The sequence below is a fragment of the Dryobates pubescens genome, chromosome 11 (assembly GCF_014839835.1).
Source record: "Dryobates pubescens isolate bDryPub1 chromosome 11, bDryPub1.pri, whole genome shotgun sequence".
In the NCBI taxonomy this organism is placed as follows: domain Eukaryota; kingdom Metazoa; phylum Chordata; class Aves; order Piciformes; family Picidae; genus Dryobates; species Dryobates pubescens.
Window position 1 is genome coordinate 22,266,474 of NC_071622.1, and position 22,003 is coordinate 22,288,476.

Here is a 22,003-nt window from a genome sequence, read left to right on the forward strand (position 1 = left end):
GAGTAGAGGGGGAGAATCACCTCCCTTGACCTGCTGGCCACACTTCTCTTGATGCAGCCCAGGATCTGATTGGCTTTCCGGGCTGCAAGTGCACACTGAGAGCTCATGTTGAGCCTCTCGTCTACCAGCACCCACAAGTCTCTCTCCTCAGGGCTGCTTTCCAGCCAGTCACTGCCCAGCCTGGATTTGTGCCTGGGATTGCCTCGATCCAGATGCAGGACCCTGCACTTGGTCTTGTTGAACCTCATGAGGTTGGCCTGTGCCCACCTCTCCAGCCTGTCCAGGTCCCTCTGGATGGCATCCCTTCCCTTCAGCATGTCTAGAAAACTTACTGGTTTTTTAAAGATTACTTTTACTTTGAATCTCACAGACTTGGTGCTTTGTGTACATACCAGTATGTAAAAGAGCAATTCCAATAAAATAAAGACAATGAGATGCAATCTCATCATTAATGATCAAGTGGAGAGGGGACTACAATTTCAGCTAAAATGGCTTACACAGGGCTCTGTTACAGGTGATCTCAGTCACAAGGTCTTCTTGTGCTTCCTGTGAGCAATGCAGTCAATTCTTAAAAGTCTTGAGAACTTAAATTAAGTGTTGGTCTTTGGACTTACTATGACACGGCACAGATCACCTCTTGTACCTTCAAGTGAAATTAATCTTCTTTTTTATTTGCTATAGACCATGAAATTTAACCATCATACCTGAAAGTTCAAATGTTAGGACATTAATTGTCATGTTAAAGTGATTTTTTTCACATTATGCACTACAAATAGGACATATCATCTCCATAACACGGTGAAAAATATCCCTAGGAAGTGGCATAATTATAAAAAAATCATTTCTGAGAAATTTTAATAAAGCTGATGCCTCTTATCATCAATCAATTTATTCTATATGTCTGAGAGCACTGATGTAAGCATAATGGCTTTGTCTGTTTTTAGCATAAACTCTACTGCTAAGATAATGCAGTTTTTTTACTGTATTCCATATCAATATGAAACCTCAAAGACAGGTTTTCAGAACCTGTGAATTGTCTCAAACCTAGCTCTGATCTTAAAATACGTGCTATCACAGGTTATATATATGCATGTACAAGATATGTTGCTCTTCCATCCTGACAGCACTGAGAGCTCTGGCAGAAAGACTGAGAGGCTTCTGCACCTTTTACTGAAGCCCAGGATGCTGCACATTCAGCATCACTCAAGAGTAGAAGCATGATCCCTACCCTTAGAGGTGGGCAACAAGCCGCCAGAAGTTTCAAAACAGCACAGCTGAGAGTAAAAGGTGATTCTAAAGCCTCGTTTCACTTTCCAAGCTAAAATATCCACAGGCATAATTAAAGATACCCTGAAAGCTGTGCTGTACTGCACAAATTACTGCAGATCAAAAGGGATCACTGTGCTGGAAGAAATCAAGACACATTAATACCAAAGATACCCTCCTGGCCCTGATATCCCTCCTCCACATCTACCAGCTGCACAAAGTACTTCATTTACGCCTTAAAACCATCAGGAATACACCAACACTACACTTGAGGAAGAATATTCAGCATATCTATAACTAGGTTCACTGCTTCTTTGCACTGCTACTGAGACATAAAGGAGATAAAGCAAAAATAAAGATTTTAGCTCCAGTTCTGATTCCACAAAAAAAAAAAAAAAAAAAAAAAGCAGCAGCTTTTGGCTATTCATAAAAATGAAAAGATAAATTAAAATTAAATCTATTAATATGATAATCAGATATGGAAAGAGTAGCATTAAGGCTCAGCAGTCTACTGTTAATGAAGATATTACTAAATATCCTACCAGCAAAAATTCTTCATTGACCAAAATTAAGACACAGAGAGTCACGTGGTAAGAATATCAGAAAACATAAATGAAAACACATTATACTACAAATGAAATAACCTTACAAATTAAATAACCTGCATATATATCAATAGAATAGAATAGAATAGACCAGGCCAGACCGGGTTGGAAGAGACCTTCAAGATCATCGTGTCCAATCCATCAACCAATCCAACCCACCGAAACAACTAACCCATGGCACCAATCACCCCATCAAGTCTCCTCCTGAAAACCACCAATGACGGCGACTCCAAGCTAAAACCCTCTTAGCTTCATTCTCAGATGAGGTTCTAAAACAAAGCAATTAAAGTATTTTCTTTGATAACCATGTGCCCAGTGAAAACAGCAGATTTTGTCATAAATGGGGATTTAGAGGACTAAATCATGCTCTGTGAACTTAATTTAGGGTCTCATTTCAAACTTTGAATATCTGATCCACAACATCATCTGTTGTATTAGGTTTCTGTATGAAAGAGAAATGCTGGCAAATAGTCTGTTGTGGTTGTTGAGTATTAAATATGTGGCAATCCAATGACCAAAATTTAAGTAGCAAGTACTGTGAGGTACATAAGTAAGACTGAACACTGAGAACTGTACAACTGTACAGTAAACCTGCAGGTAGTAGATATATTCTCCAATCACATGAGGTAGGAAATACTTGGTGGTATGACAGAGGCCTGAAAATGCCCTTGGAGCAGGGTTAAGAAATCATTAGGGTAAGGACTAAGAGGTTTTTTTTTTGCAGGGAGACGCAAGCAAATAGCGACCATGCTCCGTATAACCAACCATGCGCTAACTCTGCCCGTGCATTGAGATTGTAGGACACAGAGGAACTCTATGCTGTAAGCTACATAACTACGCTAGATACGAGGCTGAGGCTGAGCCTGAGCCCAAGATAATAAACCATGCTTCTCAGTCAAGCTTATTAGTTCTGGCTTAGCAACATGCTAACTGCAGCTACTCAGCTGCCAAAGCAGAGACGGTGCCTCTCCAACCAGCTTAAAAGGAAAGCAGAGCACGCTCTCGCCTGCTGGCAAAATCCCATCTAGACATATGCTTAGACGCCATGTCAGCTGGCACTCAGCACAAGGGGGAAACCCTTACTGAAGTGCTGGTTATTAGGTACAGTTCCATTCATGTCCAAGGTAGTTCTCATGGATAATGTGAGCAATACTATAACAAACTCTCAGTCTCTGTAAGGCTCATGAATTACTATCAAAAAAAGAAAGAAAACTGGTGCAGTATCACACAGAGAAAACAAAAGCAGACGTACAAATAGAAATAGCTGTGATTTTGCCAGAGTTTTTTAATTTCTAAGAATTTATAGCCAGCAATCCTATCAATAATCACCACTCTACAGAAAGCAAGCATTAAGAAAGAAATTGCATGAATAAAACACAAAGTGTCTTATTATGTTTTGCTTTTAAAAGAGAAGAGTTCACCTACAGTTGTTCAGGCACAGGCAGATGAGCTGAGAAAGGCCAGGCAATATTAACTCTGCATCACTCTGGCAGCTACAGTCAGGCCACTGGCTGCATTTTGAGGTTTTATGTTCCTACTTTAGAGTCAGCCAATATGCTGAGATGTGTAAAACTAACCCTTTTACTGTAGCATTAGGAATAAAATGCACAGCAACAAAATTCAGAAGCTTGTTTCTCATTATTCTAATCTCCAAGGATGAAATTTAGCCAAGTGTCTGAAAAACTGACCCAAAGACGCCACACCAAAAGTCAGAACAGAGCAGGAAATGGACAGCACTTGCTGTACAACAGCACATGCTCCCTGTGAGCCTCTGTGCTCTGCATAAAGACTGAGGATAAGGTTGGGCAAGCACTGCTTCCTTCATGCACTTGGACAAAAATCTTTCTCATACAACGCACAGGCCAAGTCTTAGACATCATCATGTTTTCTAAACATACCTTTGCTCCAGCAAGACGTGCAGTTTCTTTGAGTACAAGGTGTACATAGTTTGGATGGCTAAAGTTAACAGCTAAATGCATTTCCAGCCCCTAGCACTGCACTTGAGAACTACCCAGATGCATTTTGGGCATGTCTGTACCACCATTCCCTAAGTACCCTGTGCAGCTTCAGCCTATGCTGACCCTGAGTGCCCCAGAAAGCACAGTGCAGAGCCAGCCCAGCTCCAGAAGAAATGTACCTGCCAAAGGTCAGGATTTACTTGCTCAGATACAGCGTGACTATTCCGCTTTCAAACTCAGGCTAACAAGCTTGTCTCGAACTACACTACCTAGACTTACTGACCCAGCCTCCCCTAGCTTTGGGATCTCCCTATCACACTTTATTAGCCCATAACCATGTGCTGCCTTTCTGTCAGTTGCCTCGATTATGTGCTTCCTCAGATGCTTATGTCTCATACAAGTCACAAGGGTGAATTTCATTGAAACAGAATAAAAATGTCTATCCACAGAGAATGCAGTGCAGGAAAGAAAGTTTTGAAGGTAATGAGACTCAATGTAACTCATGTCACTATCTGCAAAACTCAGCCTGGTGTCTCAGTCTGGGAGAAAAGGTTTTAACTTCATGCAGGCAAACCAGCATGTACTTGGTGATGAATACAGTCTCCAGAAGCCTATTTCTCAGTGAGCCATTTCTTAAGCATAACAAAAGTCCCTTTACCATTCCCATGCACAAAGCCTGGTATAGATGTACATTTGCACAAACGTGCACTGCTGAATTTTTCTTTTCCTTAGAGGTAACTCCTGGACTGATGCTTTGCTGAGTATTATTACATCTGTCTCTAATGACCTGCTACAGCTGAGGGCAAGTTATATTCTAATGTAATAGTGTCCAACAGTAAAAAAAATAAATTTAAAATTGCAGAATATTTTGTTTCTGCAACAATAAACCAGGTTGGAAGAGACCTTCAAGATCATTGTGTCCAACCCGTCATCCAACACCATCTAAACAACTAAACCATGGCACCAAGCACTCCATCAATTCTCCTCCTAAACACTTCCAATGATGGCGACTCTACCACCTTCCTGGGCAGCCCATTCCAATGGCCAATCACTCTCTCCATGAAGAATTTCTTCCTAACATCCAGTCTAAACCTCCCCTGGGGCAGCTTGAGACTGTCCTCTTGTTCTGGTGCTGGTTGCCTGGGAGAAGAGACCAGCTCCCGCCGGTCTATAAGCTCTCTTCAGGTTCTATTCTATTCTATTAACATCATCCCAATACCTGAGAATGCTAATAACATACTAAAAATCAAACTGTAATGTTTGCTAAACAAAAATGCATATTCCAAATGTATTGACTGTTTATTGAAAAACTTTCTCCTCCTCTTTTCCAGTTTTCTTCTTAATGAGACATCCAGTCTGTAATGGAAATTTGTCAACAGCTGTAATGAATTCTTAACAACAAAGTACACATTTACATATTTTTGTTCTGTGCTACTTGTCCAGATTATTAAATCTCAGGCATGAAAATCTGATCTATACTGCCTGTATACCATATAAACCCACTGCAGTTCCCTCTTCTTGGACAATGTACATTTTTCCACTAGTTCACTTTGCCATTGTGAAAAAATACTCTAGTCATCTGTTAAATTTATCAGTTTGACCTCTCCATGTTTTCTGTCTTATTCTGAAGTTTTCTTGCATGTTTCTAATAAGAATACAGTATTTATTATTGCACTTAATATACACATTGTGCTTCTCCTACATTGTATGTTTCTCTGAATACAGTTCAGACACTGTTCCCAGATTTGCCTGATACCAGTTCAGATGTGGTATATTATCTACAGGAATGTATACATGTTTCTCAAAGCCCAACTCTTGTCTTTCATGGAACACATCCAGGGAGCACCTCAGACCTCCACTTCTCCATTTATCTGTTATTAAAACAGACTCTCTGAAGACAGAAGATTTCAGACTTCACTTGTCCTTACTTGCTATGTGACTCTTACTTGTAACTGTATTTTGATACTTTCAGAATAACAATGCAGAAAAATAATAGCAATTTCTAAACTGAAAATATTTGCTTTTCTGGCTGATAGCAAAAGTCAGTAATTAAGATGGTCTTAACACTAAGCTTTCACTATTGGAGTAAAAGATTGATGACTAATAGAGATTGCTTAGGGATGAGGTGAAACAATGAGGTGAAACAGCACAATGATTCACCTCACCTTCAAAGTAGCCTTTGTGCTGTCACACCTGCTTATATCAGCACCAAATGACTGCTGATTTCATCATAATTGCCCTAATTAGAAGTTCAATTAATACACTGAGTTCTTCTATCAATGCCACCTCAGCATCAAGGATGTGCATATGGGGCATTACTGAGCAATACAGGTTAAACTAATAAGGGAAGGTCACCAGGAAAAAGAAACTAACTGCAGTCTATTGTTCTGAGGATATCACATAGTTAGGATGACACTCAATATCCACTTATGCCCCAGGACAGGCAGAAAGGGAGAACTTAAGAAACTCTATTGAGAGATATCCATCAGCTGTGAACAAAAATTACATTTCCTGTCATTGAAAATCTCATTTAGTTCAGACTCACTTCCACTAAGGATTAAAATCCTTCCAAAGAACACTTTGTCTTCACAGGAAGATGAAAATAGCCTAAAATTCTCAGAGTGAAAGACTGTGTGAAAAAAAAGTACACGATATGGTAACTTTAAATGGTCATCAAATGTAATATTCCTCAGTATATACTAGAAATACAAATGTGGTCATTGAAATTACTGTTGAAAATGAAAAGACCAACCAAAAAAAAAAAAAAAAAAAGAAAAGAGGATTTTTGCATGAGAGACAGGCAAATCTCACTACCAGAAAAAGTGTCACATATTCCCTTGCCTGAAGTATTTTGCATATCCACTGAATGAAGAATTTTGCATATTCACATGAGAACACACAGAAGCAGACAAGGGAAACAGCACCTACTCGTATTATATATATTATAATATAATGCACAGGAAATTCATAAAACAGAAAAAAGCATTATTCACTTTTAATGATTGAGGATAAAGACTATAATCAAGAAGCAATCAGAAAACAGAAGCGCAAAATAAACAAAAACATCTTCAACCTCTCCATGCTTCTTCAATTTTTCTTCTGCAAAGCAAAAAAACAATAAAAAGACCTTTGTCTTAAGTCAGTTGTAAAAACAAAGTAACTTATTGTGGCCAATTTCATGGTATCAGATACTGCTGTGAGATGTGGCTTTTTTAAAATGTGAGAAAATTAGAACACAATCCTGCATTAACTCTCTTGACCTGACCATCTACCTATTGTTTATGTTTGCACTAAAATCAATCACCAAGATTTTGCGATACTGTCTCAGAAATAAATGTTTTTGCTTCAGTTGCTATGAAAGAATAAAGCTACACCACAAATGTCACAAATCACATGGGAGAAGACCTGCACTTGGTATAAACTCTGATACTTTCTCTGTTTTCAGTGTAACAACAATCATTAACTTTCCTTTATCTTTTCGATAACCAAGAAATAATCACAACACAGCTAGTTTGTGACTGGTAGGTTTTTATGCATCATGTGACATGAATGAACATAATAACACTACACACCAACAAGGATAAGTGCAGAGTCCTTCACCTGGGAAGGAATAATAAACTGCACTAGTACAGATTAGGAGGTGATCTGCTAGAGAGCAGCCTTGTGGAGAAGGACCTGGGAGTCTTGGTGGACAAGTAATCCATGGGACAGCAACGTGCCCTTGTGGCCAAGAGACCAATGGAATCCTGGGGTGCATTAAGAAGAATTTGTCATGCAGATCGAGGGAGGTTCTCCTCCCCCTCTACTCTGCCCTGGCAAGACCTCACCTGGATTATTGCATCCAGTTCTGGGCTCCCCAGTTCAAGAGGGACAGGAATCTACTTGAGAGAGTCCAAAAGAGAGCTACCAGGATGAGTGATGGACTGGAGCACGTGCCCTATGAGGACAGGCTGAGAGACCTGGGGCTGTTTAATCTGGAGAAGAAAAGACTGAGAGGGGATTTAATAGATGTTTATAAATATCTGAGGGCTCAGTGTCAAGAGGGCGGGAACAGGCTCTGCTCAGTTGCACTCTGCGATAGGACAAGGGGTAATGGATGAAAACTACAGCACTAGAGGTTCCACCTCAACATGAAGAGGAACTTCATCACTGTGAGGGTCACAGAGCACTGGAACAGGCTCCCCAGAGAGGTTGTGGAGTCTCCTTCTCTGGAGACTTTCAGGACCCATCTGGATGAATTCCTGTGCAACCTGCGCTAGATTCTATGGTCCTGCTCTGGCAGTGGGGTTGGACTCAATGATCTTTGGAGGTCCCCTCCAACCCCTAACATCCTGTGTGATCTTGTGATTAAATGCATACCAAACATCTTTTAATTTTCAGGGATATCAGAGTATTTAATAACACCTGTACTCTTTTTAGACAAATCATTTAAGCAACAGGTCCTGAACTCTGTCTGGAGTCACTACATCCACTAGTTAGGTTTCATCTTTACCAGCACTTATCTTACAAAGAATTAGGCTATGGTGGTAACTGCAAAGTAATTCTTGTTTTGATTATCCTGATAGCCAATATTTGTGTTCTTTCTCAAGCAGACACTGGATTCAGAATCCTACAAACAATTTGTCCAACTACAGAATATGGCCTTTTTCATAAAACAAATGCATAAACTGCACAGATAACTGATACCTATAATGTAAACATTTGAAAACATTTCAAGACGCTCTGAGTAGAAACAGTGCCAGGCTAGGACTGCTAGTTCTTTGCACAGGTGCCCAGCAACATGGGAAACAGGAAAATATACCTATCATCGATGTGTGCTGTGTATTGCGCACCAGGTATTGCAATTTAGTGTACATAAAAGCTGCTAAAGATTTTAGACAAGGGTCACCAAAATGAACAAATCCAACATTATGATTTGTTAGCCTGAAAAAGCACACTACTGCAGTAGCTCAAAAGCAAGAAAACATAAAGCATAAGGCAGTCATTATTTAAATGGTGGGTAAATCTGGTAGAACTATTGTCTCTGCTCTGTGTGTTGGATATTCAGTTATATTCTCTAACATGGTCTTTTCTTTTTAAACTCTGTCAACTTTATGAGGGCTTTAATGAACCTACAGCATAAAAGATAACTACAGCACCTCAAAATTTAAAAAGTGGCAAGAAACCAACAAAACACTTAGACCTGGGAGATCTCCCACAGCTGGAAGTGTCCCCAACAAAGTTATTCCAGAATAAAGTCTCCCCCTTGTGGATCTCTCAAATACAAAAGTTCCATCAAATGCTTAATCACATAATAGAGTCCCTGCTTCTTCCTTTACAGGTGAGAATTTTGAAACCTCTACTGAAACCATGGGACAAGGCTTACTTCAACTCGGTGGGCTTGATCCCACCTCAGGCAAGAGAAGCAACTTGGTTGTAAAGATACCTTGTGATACTGTGACAAATTAATTTGAAAGACACTAAAATCCTCCAAATTGATTTCTTTCCATCTCACATAAGTTAGTTATGAAAGGTGGTTTAGTACTCCCCTCCCCCCAAATATCTGATCTGATCTGTAAATGGTTTAACTATTTAGATAAAAGTTCAAATACCAAACTCTTTCCGTTTAATATTTATTACCCTCTACTGAACTTCACCAAGTTTACTATCCCAGGAAAAAATAGTTTTGTCCTAGAACAACTTACTGTATCTCAGAGATTAAGGAGCTATAGCACTATTTGCAGAATGACTCTTCCTCAAACACTTCATTAACTACACTATTCTCAGATATGCATTAATTTAAAAGGATCACAAAGATTTCTTTGCATATAATTTACATTATCATAAATAAGGAGATCATTGTGATCACTTGAATTATCATGTTGATCTCAAGGCATTTCAACATGGTTCTAATAAATCATGCATTCTGCCTACAAAATTGCTTTTTGGTGTTTCTTTTCCAAATTTTCTAAGAAACAAAACCCTTGATGGCTTGAAATATTATTCAATTACATACATGACAAACTCGTATTTTGTTTGTAATACCAATTGTTGAGACAATACTGGGTAAAAAAAGCTTCTTAACTATCCAGAGACATGTTCTCACATCTATTTCAGAATAGTAATATAATGGTTAAATATTTATTTCTTGCAAGTTCTGGAATACTATTAGATTTTCTACTTTCATTAAAAGTCTCTTATTTGTATGCAGTAATTGCTTTAAAAATATTAGCATTGTAATTTCTTGCTGGCACTATGATAAATCAACAGAAAGTCTTATCCCCATGCCTCCCCGTGGAAGAGAATAATTCTGCTTCCCTTGATGCCAGTGTGAAAACCTCTTTAATTTCAGGATTACATTCAAAGAATTCATGAAAGATGTTAGTCAGCAGCCTGAGACTCCTGTCCTTTCCAATGGCAGAACAGATGCAATAGATAAGCGGTGCTACACTCTGCCAACATGCCTCTGATATGCCTCTGTAGGAAGCAACAGCTCCTTGAAGCAGAAAGGTAGCTGATACTTCATTTCAGTCCCTGACCTCTCAATAGCAACTATCAGCAAACCCTGTTTGTGTCCCAAATGTTTTTAGGATATAAACATCTCACTATTGGGAATAAAACCGAGCATCATGAATTAATTTCCAACAATAACTGTCAACTGCTGTTGCTCTGGGATATGCAGAGGTGAAACACCAAGAACCACTCTAAATCCACTCTATTTGTGATTTTTCTGGTTTTAAGTGTTCCATTCAACAAAACCACTAAACCAACAAAACCACTACTGCTAAACTGCACAAGGTTACTAAAGCTAAGAACATCAGTTTTGAGCTCTGCTGCTTGATTCTGGGAAAAATGGGCTTGCAGCAACCATGAAGGCAAAGCACTAAGAACAAAACACTACAAATCTGACCAAGTGACATGAGATTCCTGCAAAAATGGTCTTCAAACCAGTAAAAAGAATATTGTGTATTTTAGCTGTATTCTCAGAGACTGCCTTGACAGAATGGGTGAGGAATTACTCTTCTTACTAAAAGTAAAACAAAAAGGAGGAAAGTAATTGGTAATTACAATATTGCAAGCTACATTTCAAAATCATTGGTACTTTACTAAGTACCTTGATTTTCTGGCAAGCAGTCTTCACGCATGATCATCCAGCACTACTGAAGGAGTCCTGCTGCTAGTACTGACAGACATTTGCAATACAAGGTATTTCAGTGTGGACAAGTATTATATTTTATCCTTGAAGAAAAATGTCTATGCTACTATGTAACATGTAACCATAGAACACCTCCTGTATGTGTCAGTACTTATATTGTAATTATAGATTAAGAATTCCAATACTTTATATAGCGTCCACAAATATGTCCACACTTACTATCATTAAAAGCACCAAAATGGGTACCACACCATGAACATGGAACTAGATTTTCCTTCTAAAGAAAGCCATGGGATGCAGAAACAAAGGCTTTATAAAGGTAATAACATGTTTCAGCTCCTAGATCTAAATGATCTAGACATTTAGTCTACTGCTGACTGCCAATTCATGAATGGACACACACCAAGGATGAACTCTGCATAACGGTCACGCTGCTTTAGGTCAGTCATCCTGACAGATGGTCCCAAGATTCCAAATGGGAAATTAAGGAAGTTGGATTGTGAAAAAACTACTACCCATTGTCATTTCACACTGTCACCTCTGTGCCATCAAAATAACATGTAGCATTGCTGAAGTCAGTCGTCCCTTACCTTTCCAAGACTGTTGTCCTCATAAAATAGCTACTTTTCCATCTCCTTATAGACCTTCCTGTCTCTTCAAACACCATGTCATTCTCACAGGTAAAGAATTTTATCTTGATCTCTTCTTGAAAGTCTTCTAATATTCCTTAAATCCTCCTGATTGTTCCATTTTCCTCTCACTTTGGGCTGGAACTTTATGCTGCTTGCTATACAACCTCTCTTCTTTGCAGTCTCCAGTATCCCACACCCAAAGAACATATTCTCTGAAAATTTTTCACAATTTTTCTGTTCTTGCAATCTCTCTCTCTATTCTCATCATCAATGCTGAATCCTTCTTCTTCCAACCCATCAATGCTTGGGATCCTCTGCATTCTCCCTGCTTTTTTGTTTGTTTATTCTGCAGGAAACCAACGTATTCTGGGATTGTAAATCCATGGGTCTTCTAAATTACTAAAATAAATACACTACTAAGAGTCAAAGCCCTTCTCTCCCCCATCATCTCCTTACGGGTAATACTGTCCTCACTGCTCTGTATACCACACTCGCACAGCTCTCTGCATGATCTCGTGTGCATTACAGTAAAACAAAGCAAGCTGGGAACATGGCAGGGGCTGCACACTCTTTTTTTTGACCTACAGAAGGTATGTGAAAAAGTTATTAAACCTTCAAGAGATTATTACTATGAGGTATGAGCTATGTGATATGAAATTGGATGAATGAATTGTGATATGAAATGGACCGTCTGTGGGGTTTGGACCATATTACAATACCTTAAAAACCCAGAGCATCAGCTTTCTCCAAAACACAGGGCAACATAAAATAGAAATTTAAAGTATGTTCTATTAATGACAAGGGTTTGGGAGTCAGGAGAAACCAATGTAAAGTGTTACCAGTGTCAGAGGGCTACTCACATATATACCCAAAAAACCCAAGAGATGTCTTTTCAGTTATTACTGCTGACAAAATTGTATGCACATACATCTGCACTCCATCACTACAGTCATGTTCAAGAACAAAAGAATTACAAGAGAATACCTCACACAATAGGAAGCCCCAGGGCCAAAATTACTTTTTCTATACAGACATTATATTTGAGAATTAAAAAAAAAAAAAAAGTAAGAAAGCAAATAAAGCCCACAAGGAACCATCGGGAGCTATTTCTCTTTGTTAAGAGCCCTACAGATAACTCTTGCATAGAAAGTGAAGCCAGAAGGCGCAATAAAAATCTCTTGTGTATCAAGGTCACTAGTCTCCACACAGTGCCTCTAAACGGAGTCCAGTAACTTGTTTGACAGCATATCTTTCAAAAGGCTGTCAGTCTGGATGTGAAAATATGACAAAATTAAGAATCCACTCTTCCCTTGTTTATTTTTTACAGTAAATTTTTACTGCAAGAATTGTGTGTACTAAACATTATCTTTGGTTTTGGCAGAGGTCCTTGGAGTTTCCAGGTAAATGCAACAAACTGAACACTGCACAAGAAGAGGAATCTGCCTTCTGAGAAAATTACTGAAGCAGAGTATCTCTTCAGCATGGATGTGCCACCTTGCTCACTTTATGTCATTACATCTGTCCTGTGAGATACCAAAGCTTACTCTGCCTATCCCTGGTAAATGGGTACTATAGTCTGACAATCCACCGATGCAAGGGGAGGGACATAATTTTGTTCACCATTAAAGATGTGCCCCAAATTTCCAGAGTAGAGACTATGGTTGACAACTTCTGCTTCCCAGGAGAAGGAAGATAAAAAGGTCATCTGTGTAGGAGATACACTTCTCTTCTGTTTCCCAACACGAAAAGAGCTAAGAATAAACACCTACCTATTGACTTTCCATTCCAGTAACTAAACTTAATTCTTTAACCCTTCCAGATATTGCTATAAACATACATTTGCAGTGTACCTCTATCATCCATCCCCTGAAACAAAATGCTTCACCTTATATAGTCTACTGAGTAAGGGAGGAAATAACACTTCACAGGACACTCCTCAGGCAGGGCACCGGGTCCTGACCCCATTAACCCACGCACTCGGGGCCAGCAGCGACTGCATCCCAAGCCTGCAAAAGACAGCCCAGGCAACGAGGCAACCAGGACACGGCGATCTCGCCGAGGGGGACCGGTCAGATCGCGGGCATGGAGCGGTGCAAGTACCTGTTCGGCTGTCCCTTGGGAGGACGGGGCAGCGCGGTGACCCCGGCTGGCCCGAGGCCCGGCTGAGACGGGCGGCCCCGCGGCCCGAGGCTCACCTTGTGCTCCAGGACGCTGATGTAGCCCTCCAGGAGACCAGCCCCGACGGGGATCGCCGGGTGGTCCTGGCCGCGTCCCGGCGGGCGGCTGGGCACCGCCGCCACCCGCTGCTGTTGCTGCCGCCGCCGCGGCTCCGGGTGGCCCCCGCTGCCGCCGATGCCGCCGTACATGAGCAACAAGCTGGTACACATGGTGGTGAGAGCCAGGCAGACGGCCAGCCCGTGGCGCTGCGGGGGGCAGAGAGAGGCGGCTCAGCGCCCGGGGCAGTGGGCTCCCCCCGCCGCGGGGCCCAGTGGGGCGCACCGCTCCCCGCCGCCGCACTCGTGACGCCCGCGAGTTTCACGCCACCAAAGACACAGCAAAAGTGCGAGAAGTGGGGAACCCCCTCCTTCCTCCTCCGGCCCCCTTACTAGCTCGCTACCCTGCCTTCCTGCCTTCCTCTCCCCCAGACCTGCTTACTTGCCCCTTCTCCCCTCTGTGTGCCCCGCTCCCCCGCTCCTCTCAGTTCCCAGCAGCCGTATTCCCTCCCGGGAACCTCATCCGTGCATTTTAAGGAGTGTTGGGGATTGTAGCGCTCCCCCCTCGCTTAGCTACCTCCAGCCTCATCCTTTAAGCAAATAGGTTTTCTACACGCTCCTGAAAACGCACACAGACACACGAAACCCCCAAACCACGAGCAACACGAATAAAAGCAGGCGGAAAGTTCTTCGCTGCTGCCGCCGGGGCTTTGCTCGGCTTCGCGCGATCCCGAATCACCGCGGGGCTGCAGCCCGGGAAACGCTGGAGCGTGTGCACGGTGCCCGGGGCAGCCCCGCTCCTCTCTTCCCCGCCGCCGCGCCGGGATGAGCAGTGCCAACAATGCGCTTACCATCAGGGTCTTCATTTTGTGCGCCTCTCGGCCGCCAGTCCTCCCGCTCTCCACTAGGCTCGGCATGGCGGGGAAGCCGCAGACATGGCTCGGCCAGAGAAGCGCCGCCGTGGCGGGGATTAGGGGGGAATTGCACCCAGCCGGACCCTCGGAGGCTGCCAGAGCCGGGTCCTCTGCTGCCCCGCCTGCCTCCGCCTCCGCCCCCGCCTCCTCCCGCCGGCGCAGCAGCGGCTTCAGGGCAGGTGGAAGTTAACTTCTGCCTCTATCTCTGCCGCGCTGCTCCGCCGGCGCGGCGTAGGGGGGGAGTAGCGGACGGCGGGGATCAGCGTGGCGTCCATCGCGGTCCCGGCGGGCAGCGGGCGGTGCTTCCCCCCCGGCCAGCGGTGGGCGCCGGGCGAACGGGCAGGGGCTCCCTACCTCCCTCGGCCCAGGCTTCTGTCCTGCCTACAGCAGCGGGGCACAACCCTCACGTTGCGTTATTTGTGTTTTTCCCTGGCAGAAAACTCGTCATTCTCCCACCGCTAGCTGGGCTTCCTGAATCTGGCAGCGAGCGTTCAGGCAATACTTCACATTCACGTTGACAAAAAAGTCGACGCCCTCAACTCCTTGTGCGGCGCTAACACCCTCCCAGACAATCTTTCCCAAGCCCTAAAAACTGATTTCAGAACCTTTTGATGTAACCTTTCTTCGTTTTTTAACGTAAATCTCACAGGCTTTTTGGTTTCTGAGCAGGGACACTTTCCCACTCTCCTAAGCACCCTTCTGAAGATTTTATCATTATTTCTTTCTTTGTGTTGAGGTTGTACAGTTCAGTTGTGAAAACTTTAGCAACGGACGTCAAATCACATAGATTTCTTGCTCTGGGAATTCCACGTTTATAAATGAACCCCTTTAACACCAGCCCTTTTAAGGATGATTTCTTACAAAGTTATTAAACTGACAGCATTGCATTTTTTTATTATTATCTCCTAATCATGAAGATATTTCTCTTGAAACTACTAATGGAAATAATAGTTCTAGTATACAGTTCACATCTAACCTATAGCTATATAACATTAAAGATTACATTAAAGAGAAAACTATCTGCAGACCAACTCAACCGTGCTCACAGTAGCAACTTTTTCAAGGCTGGAACTGCCATTGAAATCCATTTTTTGTCTTTACTAATTGATTGGAGGACTAACAGTGACACAAGTGCCATCTCTAGCCCTGGCACAGCACGCAGCATTTAGTGCCTTTTAAGAAAGTTAGCAGAAACAAGGATGTATGGTACATCAGCGGACAGCACAGCAAACAGTCTTTATCATTTTAGAGAAGAATGCCATATTGCACGGTGCTAGCCATTTATTCAGTTTGTGGGTTTGGTTTCAAGAGTAGCGGTTGTTAAGACAAACGAAGCAATATAAGAAGAATCTTATCAGGTCTTGGTAATTCTTTATTATGTGGTTGCACTTGACACTCAAATTAGTGAAACAAAGGGCCAACTTGATGAATCATTGAAAGCAAATTATCTGTGGCTCTCCAAGGCTTGCTGCAAGAGACTACAAAAGGCAGCTCATGCATTTTACAGTGCTATTTCTCAACTATCAGCAAGCAGGTTGCTGGTGACTGACCTTTCTAAGCCTTTCTAATATATTTTGCCATGCCAAACTGAAGCATCATCTTTATGATTTAGGCTCGTGGCTCTGTGTTAGACATCTGTTACAGACCAAATTCATTAAACTTATGGGTTTTGGTAGAATAGGCTGATTTAAAAATCTACTGATAAAGGAGACAAACTAAATTTTTTTAATTTAATGCTTGGCTTGAATAATTTCCAGCTTTCTGCTCGTCAAATATTTAATTAGATTGCCATGATGGTCATAGATGGTATTCTTGGCAGTCAAATGCTCACTGAAATAAATGCAGTAGAGTAACGTAAATCCTATGGAGGTTTTTATGTGTAAGCATGGGAACTTTAGAAATCATCTGGAAAACAGCCCAGCTATTCAATTTAATTTTAAATTCCTATGAATTAATAGTTGTAGCTATTTGGATATTTGTTTTTTAACACTGCTGAAATCTGCATACATGTAGATAGGCATCTGTATACCCAACTTGCAAAGAGGATAAGAGCATAGGCTGAACTCTAAGCATTTAATCAACTTGGAAACAAGTCAACACAGAGAATATCTTAAAGTCCATCTGATTTCCTGCTTCAACCAATTTATTTTCAATATGCAAGAGATACCAAACTGTTTCTCCTTAGAGCTAGGGGCAAAGACAGATTAAAACATCAACAGCTGCATTCCCTAGCCCAGGAGAAAAAGTGGCAGAGCCTAGTTAGGTTTTACAGTAAAGTCTGACTGAGGAGAGCTTTCCATCTGCATGGAAGGGACTAAGTTGTTGTCTCTTCCCCTCTTGTACCCTTCTCACTTTCGCATTTCTGATAGCTACAGGCTGACAAAACAATGACATGAAATAAAAATCTGCTTGTGGCAGCTTTAGGAGGACCTAAGACGAAAATGACAAAATTAAAATCCTTGCAGAGTAAGAAGGTAATGTAAGCAGTAGTGATGCAAAGAGATACAAACTTCTCCAAACTGAAAATGGACATGCAACAGCAGAGCTCTTTTACTGATTCCTGAGTACAACTGCTTGAACAGAAGTTTCAGAATAGAATAGAATAGAATAGAATAGAACCAACCAGGTTGGAAAAGACCTTCGAGATCATCAAGTCCAACACCATCCAATCAACTAAACCACAGCACCAAGTGCCTCATCCAGTCTCTTCTTAAACACCTCTAGTGGTGGTGACTCCACCACCTCCCTGGGCAGCCCATTCCAACGGCCAATCTCTCTTTCTGTGAAGAACTTCTTCCTAACATCCAGCCTAAACTTCCCCTGGTGCAGCTTGAGACTTTGTCCTCTTGTTCTGGTGCTGGTTGCCTGGGAGAAGAGACCAACCCCCACCTGGCTACGACCTCCCTTCAGGTAGTTGTAAAGAGCAATAAGGTCTCCTATGAGCCTCCTCTTCTCCAGGCTAAGCAACCCCAGCTCCCTCAGCCTCTCCTCACAGGGCTTGTGCTCCAAACCCGTCCCCAGCTTTGTTGCCCTTCTCTGGACATGTTCCAGCAACTCAACATCATTCCCTGAGCTGTCAGATTGACATAACTTTTTATAATGCAATTTAAGTCAGGTTGTCTTTCATATATTTCCTTACATAGCTATGAAGCACTCTTTTAAATCATGGCTGATCTTTCCTCAGGTCCATATAGCAAGAACATAGCATAGTTGACACCTTAATATGATAAACAGTTAGACTTTCTACGTTATGGTTGTCCTGGAGGATTCAAGAGGAGGAGCCTTGTCATCTCTGACAGTGCTTCTCAGCAACTGGTAGATGAAATATTCAGTGCAATTTAGGATGAGGGCAACACTCAGTATTTCCGCTGATGACCCAGATGTTGTTTGCCAGGATGTTTTCCCTGAACACACTGGCTGTGTAACTGTGTGTGACTTCAGCAAATACTGTTCTGGACTATGCTGTCCCTCTCCCCTTTCCAACATAACTGGAGGTAAGGTGTTTGCAGATGCAGGCGGTGCACGGAATGCTTAACTGGAAGCTGCATCTACTCTTCAGCCCTGTCACCTTCTCAGAATGAAAGCCCAGACAGTCTTTAATGTTTAATTATTTTGTGACTCATTGATGGCAGTGTGGCTCTTTTGCTGAAAAAAAAAATAAATAGACTATTTTAGAGAACCGATTTTAAAATTGGCACAGGTCTAAGAGAGTTTATCTAGTACTTTTCACAAAAAAGTGAGAGGAAAAGAGATCCAGTGTGATACAAGTAGTTAAACTCTAGTTGAGTTCTACATGGTATTCTGCAGGAATGATGAAAGCACTTGCATTCCTGTATGTATGAAGATGTTTTTCAGAATAATATTTGTGATAGAAGTGTTTAAAATAGATTGGAGGAAGAAGTTTATTTGTATCAGGACCACTTTGATATTCTTATGCCTCTTGAATTGAAGAATATGAAATTCTATATGTGGCTAAGCATTAAAAGATATTTGTTAAAGATATAAAATTACTCCTTTTAAAGTGGCATCATTTTGTCATTTCTATTGTATTCTGTGGTCTGTGAGGCCTTGGATCTGCCTCCTCAAGAGTGAAATCCTAACCCCACTGAAATTAACTCTGATACATCTTTTATACTTCATCTTGCTGTGGCAAGGAGCTCACCAGCAAGTTTAAAGCTCCCACTTCTAGATCTGCAGCCTCATGAGGTGTGAGCTTAAACCATGACTGTTAGTGCAGAACAGAATATGGCTTGTCCTGGGCCTCTAGCCAGTGACATTTGGGAAGATGACTTGGAGTGCCACTTCTCATGGGGGAGAAGTAATCGGTTTTTGACTGACTAGCTAGAAAAATGAGACTAAAGGTGCTAAAGAGGTTGAAATATGCTGAAAATGTGTGTGAATTAATGGACAGCGGGGCAGTCAAAGGTATATAAGAAATGAAATACATCACTCTGATATCACTTCCCCATGTTGTTTTATTATTTATGTGTATATGAAATTTTAACCTCTTTTTTCTGAGAGAAAGGGCTGCACTTTTGCATCACAAACACAGCCAATGGAAAACATTCAGCAGCCAGCAAAGTAATGAACTTACAGTATGGATTTTTTCAAACTGTCCAGTGATTCATGAAATGCTTTTCAAAACTGGAAATATGCATTGAGAATTGGTCAAAAAAGGTAGAAGCAATATGATAGATCAGTCAATACTGTCTCTCTTTTATGAAAGTAGACTGCCTTTGAACTTTTGACAGAAGCAAACAGTGATAGATGCATAAAAAAATGAAATATTGCATGGAAATAGAAGTGCAAATGAAAACAGAAAGGGAAAATAGTGAGATAAGATCTGCTGGATCTGCTGAATCTGCTGTGTTTTCTTTCTTTCTTTCTTTCTTTTCTATTTCTTCATTTTCTCCTCAGTCTAGGAAGCATAAATAAAGGTATTTGATATTTCAGAAACAATCTTTCTAGCTCAGCTGAATGGACTCAGCTACTGCAAGATCACATGTGAAACACTGTGCTTTATTCTAATAATTTTGAAGAGGGTAGAAGTTAAACAAGAGACATCCTACAATACACAGCATACTCAAAATTCCATATCTAAAGTCAGAAACTTTGAAGGTTAAGAAATTATCACAGGAGCCTGCAGGTGGAGGGTAACCAGTACCACCCGAGGAAGCCAACAGGCATGACCAGAAAGTGTTCTTCACGGTGTTTTGTTTTACCATTCATCACCAAAATGAAAGAAGGAAGACATACATAATCTTTATAAGCATAGCACAGATTTTGCATATGAACTAAAGAAACTGAGGACAGAGTTACTACAATTTGTAAGAGACTGAATGCACATGAATACTCTGGCTACCTTTGCTATAGTGTAAGAGCTCTCAGCAGGATCCTGAATGGCTCACTTTCAGTGTATGCATGTCTGTTCCTTTGCAGAGAAAAAAAAAAAAAAAGATCTACACCCTCAGAAAGCCAAAGTGTCAAATGGGACAGAATTTATAAACTTAAAAAATAAATTAAAAAAATTATGAATCAAATATCAGAAGTTAAGCATTAGAGGGGGAAAGGAAGCAAAGAAAGATAAGTGCTTATTATGGATTGGTTTGCAGTTCTTTATGTATTATTAGCGAGTCGATAGAAAACTCTCCTGCTATTACTAACACAAACACAAACATCACTTATGATGACAGGCTGAACAACAACTATAGCAACAAGGGGATCCATTACCATCAAACTGAAAAGGCACACTCACAAAATCAAGTAAAGTCCTTCAGTAGCCAGGCTATATATATCTACCTTTTTTTGGTAATAGCTACTGTTCTTATTTAGGGTTTTATAGAAACCATCTTTACTATTCATAAAGTATATCCCTATATAAGCATATATGCAAATTCATAGCAATAAATCAATTATTGTACAGTGTGAGAGTAGTTGCCAGTGGCTCCTATCACAGATAGCAATTACACATTTCTGTCCAGTGTGCTTCTGAAATTACATAGTGCCCACCTTTGTTACGTAAGAATATCTTCCATTTACTCAGCATACTCCAGACACAGCTACCTGAATGAAGTACTGAGCTTCCTACTGAGAGTTCCTGAGTACTTGTTTCCCAGGGAAGTCAACAGGAATTGAGAAGGCATCTCTTCATTCAAGTGAGCTGCCTGTTAAAGATAATATTAGTACTAGCAATTTATGAATTCATCTGGGGATAGATTGATTTCTTGTAGGAGATATCAGAGATCATGGGGAGCTCAGGGTCCAGTCATTTTAAAGGTATGGAGACAGTGACCTCATTTATGTAGCTTGATTAATTGCAATTGAACATGAAACCTGGACCTACAAGAGAGTAAAGAATGGCTATAAAATTATTTCCTATGTCCAAATCTGCTGCTGCAAACTATCCTAGACAAGTCTTCTAGCCAGGATGAATAAGCACTATAGGAACTGCAACTGTGGGAGTTTCTTCACTGCAATGGATAGCTAACAGAATGCTTCAAACCAGCTGCTAAAACAGATGAATTGTCTTCCTTTGCAATGTGCTGTGTCCTTGTTTAAACATTTCTGCCATATTATTGATATTTGTCACTCTTAAACAAATACAGAAAATAAGTCTGCTTTGTTTCGTGCAGGATAGATATTTTGTGTGTCTACTGGCATCCTCAAATCATAGATTAGAGCAAATCCATGGTTATATGCACTCATTTTTCTTTCTTATACTTCAGGGCAGAGGACCAAGTTCAGCTTAGCTGCAGAGCTGGATCCAACATTTCTGCAGCAGCTGTAGCCTCCTTTCTTTGAACTGCTATTAATATTTGTTATCATATTCCCTAGCCTTTGTCACCACCACCTGCCTCATGCTTTTCATTCAAGTGGCAGAACTTCAAAAACATCCTACACTTTTTCCAGCCACAGTAAATATTTTATTCAAGTTGATGAACATGTATATATTACCTCCCATAAGCTACAGCACCAAGAAACATACTGACATGAGTTTTGCTGCAGTTCTTCTACTGTCTTCTGATTATTTCCTTAGTGATAACTGAATTTAGCCTATTGTTTTCCTGAATTTCTCCAAAGACCAAGGCATTCTAATCAAACAATCATATTTATCTAACTGCTTTATTTTTCTTTTCTTCTTTTTTTTTTTTCTTTTTTAACAATTTATTTCAATTTAGGATTATTTTGATACCTTCTTTCTCTACAATAGCTTTTGTTTGTTACCAAAATCCCCCAAATTCTGTGAGTTTTATTCAATTTTTCTTGTGATCATTACTTGA

The 22,003-nt window shown here is 40.9% G+C and overlaps 1 protein-coding gene across 1 annotated transcript in view; it reads right to left on the minus strand.

Annotated features, from left to right (window-relative positions):
- The window catches only part of ST6GALNAC5 (ST6 N-acetylgalactosaminide alpha-2,6-sialyltransferase 5), an 80,707-nt gene extending 65,758 nt beyond the window's left edge, over positions 1-14,949 (minus strand). Inside the window, exons 1-2 of the mRNA XM_054165195.1 lie at positions 14,661-14,949; positions 13,792-14,019 (exon numbers count right to left, since the gene is read on the minus strand). Coding sequence (XP_054021170.1) covers positions 13,792-14,019; positions 14,661-14,726 — 294 coding nt within the window. The 5' untranslated portion in view covers positions 14,727-14,949. The remainder of the gene's footprint in view (positions 1-13,791; positions 14,020-14,660) is intronic.
- Positions 14,950-22,003: the final 7,054 nt, after the last annotated feature.